The following is a 13,960-nucleotide window of genomic DNA, read 5'->3' on the forward strand; positions in this document are numbered from 1 at the left end:
TCCAGGCGGCGAGTTGGTACGGTGATAAGTACAGCTAGCCAGCACGTGTGCTCCCTCTGTGTGTCAGTACTGGTGAAGTCTTTTGTAAGAAGTGGCTAACAGTAGCATCAATTATTTTATAGCTGGTACAAATGAGGAGCTAAGTTTGACCCTCACCTTTCCCCCTAAATATTAAACCATTAAGTGGTTAATTCCATGCTTACAAGCAGGATGTAGGTGCTTTGAACCTTACGTATTAACACATACACTCCCAGCCTGCAGAAGAGGCTTGCTGAGTGGGTCCACCATGGGAAATGTCTTTCAGACTTTGGATAAGAAGTCTGCCCTTTAATCCAGCAGGCTTCATTTTCATTCTAGGTTCTGAGTGAATAATGCCTTTGCTTAACCAGGTGCTTCCTGAAGTTGGGCGAGTGGCAGCTGAACCTGCAAGGCATCAATGAGAGTACCATCCCCAAGGTCTTGCAGTACTACAGTGCCGCAACGGAGCATGATCGCAACTGGTACAAGGTCAGTAAGGAAAAGGTTCCAGGCACTGTTGCAGAGACATCAGTAAATTTGATCACATCCCATACTACAGGAAAGAAAGGGGTTCACAGGAAGATCGCCTGCCTTGGTACTGCAAGTAGCAGAGAAAGCGGCCCAAGGCAACTGTGAGATTCTTGTTTAGCGTTTTACCTGGCTGCCAAAACTAGATCACCGTTCAGTTTCTATTCCTGCTTTGGAGACTTTCTCTCCTGTCAGTTAACAGTGAAGGAGAAGGGATAATCTAAATGGAAAAAAAATAACTTGTTCTCTCACTCAGTACAGTTGGAACTAGGGGAGTAGCCTTCTTGCTAATTCTCCAAAGAGCCTTTGATTTCAGGGTTTTGAAATTTCAATTAATATTTGGTGTCAGATCTTCTCTGGGGCAACCATCGCCTTTATTTCTTCCTGTTACAGCTCCCCTAGTCCTAATGTATTAATCTTAATTTAGAGCTTTGAAAAATTAATGTGTATGTGAAGGAGATGTGATTTAGTTTTTGCTACAGAGCTCCTTTTCCTCTATATGCAACAGGGGAGCTCCTGGCCAAGAACTCGCCATGATGTTATTGAAGATAGTAAGACAGTTAAAACTACAAGTGATCAGAGAAAGCAAAGCATTGTGTTGTCTGCAGATTATTATTTACTACTGTTTTCCACAAACTCAGAAAGGTTGGATTATTATCTCTAGTAATTAGAAAGTACAGGTTGCAGAAAGGATTCGTCTTTTCCTTCTGACTTTGGTTCTGTCGTGTTGGCAGGCCTGGCATGCCTGGGCAGTGATGAACTTTGAAGCGGTGCTTCACTACAAACATCAAAACCAGGCCAGAGATGAGAAGAAGAAACTACGTCATGCCAGCGGAGCCAGCATCACCAGCGCTAACACCGAGGGCAGCAATAGTGAGAGTGATGCAGAGAGCGCAGAGAACAGCCCCATCCCATCTCCAGTGCAGAAGAAAGTCACTGAGGTACCCTTCTGCCCTGCTTCTCTGGAGATACTGGTACTTACTGGTTAGAGACAGGGAAGTGCTAGGGCGGGGAGCAAGGTACTGCGCGTACCCGGCTCGTGGAAGCTGTACTGTGGGTATGTCTGTGCCCATAGCTTGCAGCAAAAGTGAGGGAGTTCAGGTTAACTCAGTCTTGAAGGAAGAATTCTAAATTAATGCAGATGATAGTAAGTTAGCTGTGAACTAAAGCGAAGACATGGATAGCTGTCACAGGTGACACTGTGCATTAACAAGTTCTGCTGCTTCAGCTCTTTGTGAAAGACTAGGAAGAAGCTCTTTTACTTACCAGTTTTAGCAGGGTTGTAGTTTTGAGGCTGCTTTGACTGTTCATAGTTTGCTGAAAAACTAAAGTATAAAAATGCTTCAAAGCATGTTCCCTGTCAGGCTGAAAGACCTATGTGTAGTCAAGCAAAACTCGTATTCCATGAGCACTGCATCCTATGAGGAGTAGAGCAGAAGTCAACTGTAATGTTTAGGTCAATGTTTCCACATATTCCTTCCTCTTTCCCCTTGCTGAGTTTAGCTTTCATGTGGACTGATGTGCTTGTGTAGAACTAATGCAGCGATTTTCATTCCAAAAGGATTTATCCAAGACCCTCTTGATGTACACAGTCCCTGCTGTCCAGGGTTTTTTCCGATCCATATCCCTGTCTCGAGGAAACAACCTACAAGACACCCTAAGGTACGTACTAAAGCACATAGGAAATGAAATCCAGCTGATAAGGGGATTAAGGTTAGGTAGATCTGATTTCTGCTTTTTTTTGTTATGGTTAAACTAAGTGAATGCTTTAGTCCAAGGAAATGTATGTGAGGTGGATTAGCTCTTATCCTACTATCTACAGATTCTGGGAGGAAGGGACACATGTGAATGCATCTGAAGGTGTTTGACTGGAATAGGCTTTTTCTGTGTCATTCCTAACTAATGTATTTCTCTTTTTCAGAGTCCTTACTCTGTGGTTTGACTATGGTCACTGGCCTGATGTGAATGAGGCTTTGGTAGAAGGAGTCAAGGCAATCCAAATAGACACTTGGCTGCAGGTAAGGAACACAAAGGGCTAGGACAGATCTGTTCTGGGGGAGCTTGGGCATTTGTTGCATGATATTCACGATGATCCTTTACTAAACGGTCCTCTGTAGGGGAGTGGTGAGAGCAGTGTGCAGTACAATTTGTAACCGATTTAAGAGATGTGAGAAGCATTCTTGCATGCATCTCTGTATTTACCTGCAGATTAGTGCATATGAATGAGAATGACAATTTTAAAATTGAAGATGACATGCATTCAGTGGTGATCAAGTATAAAACGTGGCTGCTCTGATGTAACTCAGACAGTTTATTTCAGGATTACTGTGTAGAATGACACTTGTAAATAAACAAATAAGTAAGGCTTTATTTCTTATTTGAGCATTACACTTCAAGACACACCTTAGTCTTTCCATAAGAGGATCCTGTAACAGTTTTGCACAGAACGTTTGTGATCTTCTGCGTTTATGACACTGTTTGGAACTTTGTGTTATTCTCTGACCATCTCAAAAACGAGTGGTGGGCCTCTGCCTCCTTTGGAGGCTGTGAGGTCTCTAGCAGAAGGCAGAACAGTTTGTGAACTGAACACACAAGATAACAGGGATTTTTTTTTTTTTTGCTTACCCTTGCTACTAGGTTATCCCTCAGCTTATTGCAAGAATTGATACCCCTCGACCATTAGTAGGACGTCTCATTCATCAGCTCCTCACAGATATTGGACGGTACCATCCCCAGGTAAGCTTTTCCTTAGAGGATGAGTTTCCACAGACTGGTAGCCACTTAAAGCATTTTCTGTGTTCTATTTCATCCATGCCTGCGCTGGAAGTCACAGGCTGCTGTGCGTTAGTGCTTTGCGAATCTTTCAGTTTATGTAGCTCCTCTGTGTGGCTCTAAGAGTCTGTTGGTTAATGTTACATGCAGGCTTTGATCTATCCTTTGACTGTGGCCTCCAAATCTACGACCACTGCTCGCCACAATGCTGCAAATAAAATCTTGAAGAACATGTGTGAGCACAGTAACACTCTGGTGCAGCAAGCAATGATGGTGAGTACTCGGTGTGCTGTGAAGCGTATTGTCTTTCAGGAGTGGTTGTACCACAGGTCTAATAACACAAAATGACTATTCATTGTTAATTTTGTTCAAGTGCAATTAATTTGGGATATTTTTGCAGTTTGTAGAAGTTACAGTATTTGTATAATTTCAAGAGAATACTTCACTTTAAAAAGGACCATAATGTTCAAACGAGGAGTTCTTGTGTCTCCTTATGAATATATTTGGAGAAAAAAATAAATGAGGAATCATTGTTCCATCAAGAGATGTTTTTGTTTAATGAAAAGTGGAAACAAAACTTATCTAGCAGAGTGTGGGAAGAGTAATTTAATTCATTTGCTAAGGATTTTTATGAAGAAATGAAAAGTAATGCTTTCAGGCCAAGCTACCCAAATATATAGGAAATTTCAAAGGCAGCAAATAAGATGAGAAAAGCCTGATCAGCTTCTTGCAGAATAAACCATAACAGCATTGTGGGAGTGCTTGTGGCTCCCTCTAGCTTCCAGCAGCAAATATCTCTTAATGATTATGAGGAAAGTTTTGCATTTGTAAGTCGGTATACAGCCAGAGAGTTTTCCTTTAGGCATTTAATCTTTTTTCCTTGCCTAAAACAGGTGAGTGAAGAGCTAATCCGTGTAGCCATCCTGTGGCATGAGATGTGGCATGAAGGCTTGGAAGAAGCATCTCGTCTGTACTTTGGGGAAAGGAACGTGAAGGGGATGTTTGAGGTGCTGGAACCCCTTCACGCGATGATGGAGCGTGGGCCTCAGACTTTGAAAGAGACGTCCTTCAATCAGGTACCGGCAAATGGCCAAGAGCATGAACTCCTGCCTGCCCTCAAAACCAGGCAGAGCAACCACCTGCCCCAGCTGAGTTACAAGGACCTTTGCAATCTAACGCAAAGAGTAAATCTCCTGGGGCTTATTACGTTGGTTGCAGGCTTCATTATTGACTTTTATCTGGTTGACTGCAGTACTGGGGGGCCACGGTGGTACAGATTGCCCTGGAGTCTTATATCAGCTGGGACTCTCACAGGGTCTAGAAAACTCACAACTGCTCTGCAGTTAATTCTTCTAACTCCAGTCTGCTTTGCTTCGCAGTAACTGCTGGCACAGGTAGTAGAGATGGGCCTCTCAAGCCAGCAAAAAGAATTAAATTGAGCTTGTGAGCCTACTGTTAAAGGGTGATTCTATTCCTTCTGTTGCCACCTGTCGTGACGTCTGATATGTGAGCAATGTTGTCTGATGAACTGTTTGCATATCTTGGATCCAGGAATTTCTGGATCTTTACTTCTGCTACGTTATAAAAATGCAAGAGCAAGTATTTCTAATGCAATTTGAACATGGACTGTGATTTTATTTTATTTTTTAAGTATTAAGTGGTCTTCACCTGTTCCACTATAGTCTGTAGAAATGTTTGATTTTTTCCTGTTGTTTTTCACTTCCTCCCTAGGCCTATGGCAGAGATCTAATGGAAGCTCAGGAATGGTGCAGGAAGTACATGAAATCAGGAAACGTCAAAGACCTAACTCAGGCTTGGGATCTCTATTACCACGTGTTCCGGCGGATCTCAAAGCAGCTGCCACAGGTGCAGGAAGAGGTTCCAGTTCTGTTGTGAGCCTTACAGTGCAAGTTGTCAATACCAATCTTGTTTCTTGTTTTCTGGTTACTCAAAACATTCCAATTCAGTATTCTGGAAATACCCACATATGAATTGCTGCAAGTTTGTTGTTTATGCAGCACTTCCTGCAGGCATCTGAGGTCTTGACAACTGACTGAGCTGCTCCAGGTCTCTCGGCAGCAGGAACTCTTCAGATGCTTCAGCGAGATTTAACTGAAATTCTGGGGGCTTATATTTCTTTTGTTTTTGACAGCTTACTTCTTTGGAACTGCAGTACGTGTCACCAAAACTCTTAATGTGCCGGGACCTGGAGTTGGCGGTGCCAGGAACGTATGACCCCAACCAGCCCATCATACGCATTCAGTCCATTGCACCCTCGCTCCAGGTCATCACCTCCAAGCAGCGGCCCAGGAAGTTAACGCTGATGGGTAAGAGAGAGCACTTCTCACTTAGCTATTCTGGGGTTTAAACAGTCGTTGCTTTTAGGTCAAACTGTGTGTTTACCAGGTAAAACTTCGCCAACACTTCCTTTCAAGTGAGATATTTCTTAGGGGTCGGATCAGTCCAGCTGCCACACTTTCCGGTTCTCAGATGCACGTGTATATTTACTCTTTTCTGTTTGTTCAGCAAGAGTAAACTTTGGTGTATTCTTTCACAGGAAGCAATGGGCATGAGTTTGTATTCCTTCTGAAAGGTCATGAAGACCTTCGCCAAGATGAAAGAGTGATGCAGCTTTTTGGGTTGGTCAACACTTTGCTGGCAAATGACCCAACTTCTCTTCGTAAAAACCTCAGGTATGCGTGGTGGATAATCGGTGAATGTGCTTCTGCACAGGTGACTCCCTGCGTAGGTGCAGTTTCCAAGTAACTCTTGGCACAACCAGCTGGTCTGTGAGAAAATGGCAAATCTTGGAACCAAGTTCATTGAAAGGAAAAAGAAATAAAAAGAAAAAAACTCTCATAGAATTAAAAATTGGAAGAAATGTATCCTGAGGAGATTGTTTGTTTTATTTAATTGAAATCTCAACTCATAATTAGTTATTGTCTTTGAGGCAACGCCTGTTTGAAGATAGCTTGCCTTAGGAGACTGAGAACAGGTTTGTTTTGTCAAGGATCTCTTATTATAGTCACTAAATAGCTTGGTAACTAGTCACTGACTGCAGTTCTGTTCAGCGTCTTTCAAGCCTGAACGTATCAAATGCCATGTGCAAGCAGATCGTTGTGAGTGACCTAGCGTGTACCTTCTGAAAGTCTACTTTCAGTGAAAACCACGTAAGCTTTGAGAATATCTGTAGATTTCCTGGCAGTGGTCTGTCCAAATGGACGTTGCGTGTCTGTTTGAAAAGAAGAAATCCAGGGCAACTACTGAAGAGACAATTTGGATAACAGTCAGATTTACTAGTAGTTGTTCTAAGCATCTCGGAATGTAATGATTCACCACATACAACAACTTGAGGTCTGATTTTTGTTTTTCTCTTGTAGCATCCAGAGATACGCTGTTATTCCCCTGTCTACGAATTCAGGCTTGATTGGTTGGGTCCCCCACTGTGACACGCTGCACGCACTCATCCGAGACTACCGAGAGAAGAAAAAGATCCTGCTCAACATTGAACATCGCATCATGCTGAGGGTAAAGGGCAAAGCTGGCAGGTTTTAGTACATTCTTTTAGGACTCCAGTGTCTTAATGAGGAATAATGGTGCGCAGCTTGTTCTTCCTTTACCTATTTTTTTACCACTAATAAATGCAAAAATATCAGAAAAAGGATATAAAATGCTACCAAGAGGTGAAATTGGCCATATGTTTATTTGGTTCTCCTTTCCTGCTTTAGCAGTGGCCACAAGTTGTTACCATCTGGTGACTAAAATGTATTTGGAATTTTGTGTGACTGTGATGTGCCTTACACAAGGTGCCGTGCTGCTTGTGTCTAAGCAACAGGGCCAAAATTAGACAGCCTGGAGAAACTGAACGTTACTAGAAAAGTTAGGACTGCCTGCCAGAAAGGAAAGTGTGTGCCAACCCAGATGACTTATTTGGATAATGTTTTTGAAACATATTTACCTTCCCAGTGTTTTATTTCAACATGGCTACGGAATACTTTGGGGAAGCTAAATCATTTGCTGTCCCATTTAAAATGAATTATTCACTGGAGAGTGGTTATCTCGCTGTGTTTGGGACCACACTGGTCAGTCTACAAGTAATTTCAATATAAACTTGATATGAAATTATTTGTTGTTACTGTGTTTCTCGTAGTACAACTATAGATTACTGGAGGTGGTTTTTTAAGTTGCTGAGTATCGCTTCTGATTTACAGATGGCTCCAGATTATGACCACCTGACTCTGATGCAGAAAGTGGAAGTATTTGAACACGCTGTCAATAACACAGCTGGCGATGACCTTGCCAAACTGCTGTGGTTGAAAAGTCCGAGCTCAGAGGTGAGTCCAGCCCGTGCGATGGCTTGTGTGTGGCAAGCAGCGTAACATGGAATTACATTCTCGGCAGCACAAGTGAGAGATGGTCTTTATTCATCATAAGCTCCAGATGGATCACTGCAGAATGTGTTTTCACACCCCTGTGTCCCCGCACAAGGGGTCTTACATGGCTCAGATCACAACGGCTGCCGGAGGGCAGACCAAAGCCCAGGACTAGCTTTGGACTAGCTCCATGTGCTGTAAACAGGGAGAGAAAAGCAGGAGCCTCAGAAAATATTCTGTTAGTGACTTGGACACCTAATTCAAGGCCACAGGGTGTCTGAACCCCGTTACGCTATGGAGTGTATTAAACCCAAGCATATCACAGTTTTGCTTTCTGCAGAACACAAGTAGTTTATGTATAAATGAAAACAGAAGTTGAAACATGCAACATGCCCGCTGATTTTTTTTCTATTTTGTCTCCACTTGTAGGTGTGGTTTGACAGAAGAACAAACTACACTCGTTCACTAGCCGTGATGTCAATGGTTGGGTACATTTTGGGCCTTGGGGACAGGTAAGTGAAATTGTAAAGGTTTCTTTTAAATAAAAGCACAGACTGTGTAGGGCTATCAGTTAATTCCTTGGATCTGTTCTTATGATAACATCTTTCATTGTGGTTATTGCTGAGTTGTAGTAATACAGGACCTAATTATGCTGCCATTGTTTTCAGCACTGCAGGCATGAGATTAGGGTTTGTGTTGTATCTTGATTAAAAGTAACAGTTTCTTCCATTTTGAGAGGAATACGCATAGAAGTACATTAAGGACCACAAGTTCTCATTTTGTCCTTTCCTTTCACTCACAAAATGGGAAATCTTGCTCTATCCATTCTATAAAACAGAAATATTGTTGATTCTTGCCACCGGTCTGTGAGCTTGTGTGTGCTTCATGCATGTGAGATGGCAATTTCTATACTGAAAAAATACAAAAGCATAGAGCAAGTAGAAGAATTTATCGTAACTGAAAAATAAATGTTCCTATCCAAGAAATGTACTGATGGCTTTGGTCCGATAGGTTGTTTATCTTCCAGGGTGAGAAAGAAGATCTATAACTCCTGAGAGGTAATTAGAAAAATAATGATAGATGCACTGTCAGGAAGCTATTCTGTTCATCCTGAGATTGAAGATCTCAGACAAGCTAGCTGTCACTGGCTGGGTTTGTTCATGAAGATAAATATCAAACTGGAGCGGCTGTGATTTACTTGAAGTTTTTATAATGGTCTGTCACTTTGGTTTTTCTCCTGCTCCTTCAAAGACACCCGTCCAATCTGATGCTAGACAGACTGAGTGGAAAGATCCTGCATATTGACTTTGGGGACTGTTTTGAGGTAAATATTTGAGTTTGGACATTAGATTTTCTGTAATATTTCACGTTTTCTGGTGGAACAGAAATTATCTGTAAGCGAGGACAAACTGCCCTTGGGACAGTGTGATCCTGGGCAAGTCCTCTGGCTCCTTTTCAGCCTTCATTTTGCCTACAAGCAAGATGAAAATAATAGCTATTTTATCTCAGGCATGTCTTGGGGATTAGCTAACCACTGGAACAAGCAAAATGCTAACATCACTTTTCCATAAAATTCCTTGGAGCAGTTTAGGCTGCTGCTAGGCAGTCTGTGTTACTTGACACCAGCAACTCAGCAGGCACTGGAGTTTTCCCTCTGTGTTACCAAGTTAATTATCTAGATTTTCCCCCCAATTTGTGGAAACCTGAGGAATATAAAGCTGGGACTTTATTTCTTACCTGGAATGCAGCCTTCAAGGTTGTAGGAAAAAAACCTCCAATACTTAACTAACTTAAGTAGTAAGTTAGCTATAAATTTACTAATTCTCTATCATCATGTGTTTAGGTTGCAATGACAAGAGAAAAGTTCCCTGAGAAAATTCCATTTAGGTTAACAAGGATGCTGACAAATGCGATGGAGGTAAGCATCCTCTCTTTAATATGAAGAGGATTGTTCCTAGGGAAAAGGGCACCAATTTCACAGTTTTTCCTGTATTTTCTGTTGCGACTAAACATCTCCACTCTTGTAACAAACAAAGGTGTTAATATTTCAGCTGCATTTTCTGCAGGTTAAAATATCCCGTGTGATCTCTACGATAGACTACAGTTGAAAGCAACTTCTTCATTGATGCAAAACCCCCCTAAATTCCTCCAATTTCTTAGGCCTTCCTTTGCTTCCTCATTTCAAAGGGCTGCTTGCATCAGCCAGACACAGCCAGTGGCTTGTGATACTTCACAAAGATCATCTGAACAGCAGGAGAGAGCTTTTTAGTTTGTAATGAACATCTGCCCTGTTTTCCTCATGCGCAAAACACAGTGAATTCCAGCCCAAAGCACGAACCGCTTCCCGCTCCCCGAATGTCAGGGCTGAGTTGCGGAGCGAGCGAAGCAGCACGGGTGACTCGCTTCTTTCTCTTCGGAAGGTGACGGGCCTCGATGGCAATTACAGAATCACCTGTCACACGGTGATGGAAGTCCTGCGGGAGCATAAGGACAGCGTCATGGCTGTGCTCGAAGCCTTCGTGTACGATCCGTTACTGAACTGGCGGCTGATGGACAGTAAGTGGTTCTGATAAAACTGTGACAGTGAGAGAGCAATCAGTCCGATTTCATACGAGACATCCAGAAACCTGAAATCCAATGTCTGTTTGAAGACGATCTGATGAAATTGTTGGCTTGCACGTGTTATTTCTGTGCTCACGTGGGTTAAGGACTGTAATGTGGAATTACCACAGTGGTTCAAACCCTTTTGCCCTTGAATACAGACACAGAACTAAGCTATGAGGAAAATTATTTGGGTTGGGTCTGCGTTAGTTGTCATCAGAAGAGTGAAAGCTATTATCAGGTAACACAAATTCCAAAGAAAGGCAGTCAAATCTATGTTGTTTGTGGGCAAATTTGCTACGAAACACAAACTCCAGTTCATACTTTTTGACTCTTTATTTTCTTGCAGCAAATACAAAGGGCAATAAGCGCTCACGAACAAGAACAGACTCCTACTCAGCTAGTCAGTCAGTAGGTGAGTAGAAAAGATGGTGTATGTCATGAGCATTTGGAGCACATCGTTTGGATTTTTTTAGCGGTGCATAAGGCTGGGTCAATATTTTCAGTCCTGAAAATATTATTATTTTAACCTGCTTTTCAGCTTCACATTTATGCTTGTATGTTTTCGTGTCTTTCAATAGAAATGTTGGACGGTGTGGAGTTGGGTGAGACAGCCCATAAGAAAACGGGGACCACAGTGCCTGAATCCATCCATTCCTTCAGTAGGTTTCATTGTTGTTTCTATACTGATGCAAAAATTGTTCTTATACCAGAAAATTTCGTCATGATCTAGATCCAAATATGTGAGGTGGGGCAGATACAGTTCCTTGTCAGCATAAGTGAGGAATATAATTAACCTGTGATCTTAACTCACAGAATCACAGAATGTTAGGGGTTGGAAGGGACCTCTGAAGATCATCTAGTCCAACTCCAAAAGAGGAGGGACAGAAAATGTACTGGTGGCTGGGTTTGCTTGCGAGATGGTGATTGTCGTACTTGGGAAGGGCAGGCCTTACAGCAGTACAAATGCTTTTCTTCTTCAGGGGAAGTCCTAATTCTCTTTCCTACTTCTCTCTCTTAGTAGGAGATGGTCTGGTGAAGCCCGAAGCTCTAAATAAGAAGGCAATTCAAATCATCAACAGGGTTCGAGATAAGCTCACTGGTGAGCACATCTTTACGTTTTATATAAGATAAACATAAAGTCTGATGAGCTGGATCAGCACTAATTTTAGTATTTGTATTTTGTGTTAATCCTTGAATTCAACGGATTCTGGCTGGGTGCATGGGGCTGTTTTCCTGTCTTTGTCTGACACTTAAGTACTGGTGCCTGCATTTAGGTACAAAGGAGCCTTTTCTGAAAAGTACAGAGGTGTCTGTAACTAAGCAGGCACTATATTTTACATGTCTTAGCTTGTTAATGGAAATTGAATTTCTGCTGTCCTGTCTTCGTGGTTTGCAGTGTTCAGTTGTGAAAGTTTATGCTCTTGAAGTTCATAAGAAACTCTCTCTTCCCTGCCATATAACATACTTGAAGGGGTTAGGACCAGGATTCCAGCTACTAGAAAGTTATCTATTGTTGGTTTATCCAGTATTTGGAGAAGATAAAAGGAAAAAAAACATAGTGATAGAGAAAACAGAGTTCTGGGCTCTGTATGCCTTTAAATGTTCTCCACATTTGGAAAATTTTTCATTTTATATACCATAGGGGAAAGGTAGTTAAAAGTCCTAGCAGTCCTTAGTTTGCCACGCAGAAGCAAGTTATGTCATGCGATTTGTGACTTCCATTTATGTTTTTTCTTCATCCTTTAATTTCAAAGGCCGAGACTTCTCTCACGATGAAACTCTTGATGTACCCACACAAGTAGAATTGCTCATTAAACAAGCTACTTCTCATGAGAATCTGTGCCAGTGCTACATTGGATGGTGAGTTTGTCATTCAGCTAACCTTGCAAAATCCTTCTCAGAATAATCTGAGCAGAGAACAACTACAGAAAATGTCACCCGTGTAATTAGTTTTATGTAGGAGCCTTACCACGTGTTGTATCTGCTCTGCTGAATTTTGCACACCTGTGACAACGATCCCATAGGCCTCAGTAAGAAAGTTGTTGCTCTAAGTAGTGTCAGGGATTTTAGAATATTTAAACCGCAATCAGCCTCAACTTTTTAAGCGTTTGAAACCAGGCACGTGGTGGTGACAAGTTTCAGTTACAGGGAAGAGCCGTATGTTGTAAAGTAAGCAAAGAGGATTTACTGTCGTTTTGAGAGTTTGCTAACTTTGGACTGTGCTTGAGGAAATAGGTCTTTTTAGCGTTTTTAAACATGAGTTGGCTGGAAAGAAGCATGGGGATCACCTGTCAACTTTTCCTGTGCTTAAATGGGGCCTGGTTAGTATGTAATCTCAGTCCTTCTCAGTGTTGCCTTTGTGAAACTCCATGCAAGTCAGCATTACTACAATATCTTTGTTCTCTTTAGGTGTCCTTTCTGGTAACAGAAGATTCCAAAGTATCCACAGCCTTTTATTCTGGAGGCTTTTGCACTCCAGACATGCTCTTCTACAAACACAAAAACTAAACGTTGGACTGAAATACAGCCTTTGTCAAATATTTTCAAATGTAAATGAAAAGAGTTATTGTATATTAAAAGTTGTTTTAAGCCAATGTATAGCTGCTGTTGGGAAAACACAAGCTGTCGGAAACACAACACTTGATTTGGATTTCCAGGACAATGAAGACTGATTGTACCACAGGTGTCTATGGTTCCACTTGGTCTTTGGGGAACTGGTGATCCACTGAAAATAACGATATACGGGTTTTGACTTACTTTGCAATGTAACTCAGTCGTTTGCAGATTAATTATTGCCCTGGTCAGTCCTGTTGGTGTGGCTACAGTGAGCTCAATGTGCTTGTGCAGGAGGTTTCATTTAGGTTTGGGCGTGAGCTGGATAACTGGAAAGAAAAAGAGAAGAAGAATTTTACCCTTGTTTCATCCTGTTACCTTGTTTTCAAGCTCAACTCTCGACCCAAAATCAGAAGCTGTATATCCGTTCATTACACTAGTGCGGGAGTCCTGTTTCAGGCTAGATCAGAGCAGATCCGAGAACTGAAGACCTCGAGCGGAGCAAAGCCCGGTGCCTCTGGGCGGGTTGGTCAGTGGCGCACTGGGGGCCGGGTACACGTGAAATACCACCGGGAGCTTCCCACGGGGCCTGGAGTAAAAACCAGCAACGGGGAAATAACCGGGGAAAAGTTAGGAGCTGGCGTGGAAGGGAGAGTTAGGGGAAAACTGGTCATAACTTGAAAGAGAAAATAATGGTTATTAAACAAGAGGGTGAAGATAATATGTTTAATTCATAAACCATAACTTTAAAACCAGTGCACAAAATACAACAGAGTAGCCATGTTTAGATGCCATGTTGTATTGGAATATTTTTGTGCCAATAAATCGCACCAAAATGTAAACATTTTGACTGTTCTTGTTTATTCCTGAATACTTCTCAGGAAGAGACAGAGAAGTGGAGATTAAGAGTGTTTTGAAAAAGTTTCTTGTTGCCGTGGATTTGACTTGTCTTTTTCTGCGTCAGTGCAGGTGCTTGGCTCTGTTTGCCTTTGCTAGCAGCTGGAGGCACAATTACCGAGACTGAGTGATGGCTGTCACTTGTACAAAAGAAACTTGACCCTACAGCCCCTAAGTTTTAGTTTCCGGCAGATGTGTGCGGTAAGAACATCCGG

General features: G+C 42.1%; 1 protein-coding gene across 1 annotated transcript in view; it reads left to right on the plus strand.

The window, feature by feature from the left end:
• The window catches only part of MTOR (mechanistic target of rapamycin (serine/threonine kinase)), a 58,861-nt gene extending 45,624 nt beyond the window's left edge, over nucleotides 1–13,237 (plus strand). Inside the window, exons 37-57 of the mRNA XM_009866486.1 lie at nucleotides 390–507; nucleotides 1,281–1,487; nucleotides 2,108–2,208; nucleotides 2,468–2,564; nucleotides 3,184–3,282; nucleotides 3,469–3,591; nucleotides 4,212–4,394; nucleotides 5,050–5,184; nucleotides 5,471–5,645; nucleotides 5,876–6,011; nucleotides 6,699–6,846; nucleotides 7,530–7,652; nucleotides 8,121–8,203; nucleotides 8,943–9,015; nucleotides 9,535–9,609; nucleotides 10,112–10,247; nucleotides 10,642–10,707; nucleotides 10,874–10,954; nucleotides 11,314–11,394; nucleotides 12,050–12,155; nucleotides 12,705–13,237. Of these exons, the coding sequence (XP_009864788.1) occupies nucleotides 390–507; nucleotides 1,281–1,487; nucleotides 2,108–2,208; nucleotides 2,468–2,564; nucleotides 3,184–3,282; nucleotides 3,469–3,591; nucleotides 4,212–4,394; nucleotides 5,050–5,184; nucleotides 5,471–5,645; nucleotides 5,876–6,011; nucleotides 6,699–6,846; nucleotides 7,530–7,652; nucleotides 8,121–8,203; nucleotides 8,943–9,015; nucleotides 9,535–9,609; nucleotides 10,112–10,247; nucleotides 10,642–10,707; nucleotides 10,874–10,954; nucleotides 11,314–11,394; nucleotides 12,050–12,155; nucleotides 12,705–12,720 (2,362 nt within the window). The 3' untranslated portion in view covers nucleotides 12,721–13,237. The remainder of the gene's footprint in view (nucleotides 1–389; nucleotides 508–1,280; nucleotides 1,488–2,107; nucleotides 2,209–2,467; nucleotides 2,565–3,183; nucleotides 3,283–3,468; nucleotides 3,592–4,211; nucleotides 4,395–5,049; nucleotides 5,185–5,470; nucleotides 5,646–5,875; nucleotides 6,012–6,698; nucleotides 6,847–7,529; nucleotides 7,653–8,120; nucleotides 8,204–8,942; nucleotides 9,016–9,534; nucleotides 9,610–10,111; nucleotides 10,248–10,641; nucleotides 10,708–10,873; nucleotides 10,955–11,313; nucleotides 11,395–12,049; nucleotides 12,156–12,704) is intronic.
• Nucleotides 13,238–13,960: the final 723 nt, after the last annotated feature.

The sequence above is a fragment of the Apaloderma vittatum genome, unplaced genomic scaffold (genome assembly GCF_000703405.1).
Source record: "Apaloderma vittatum isolate BGI_N311 unplaced genomic scaffold, ASM70340v1 scaffold44123, whole genome shotgun sequence".
NCBI lineage: Eukaryota > Metazoa > Chordata > Aves > Trogoniformes > Trogonidae > Apaloderma > Apaloderma vittatum.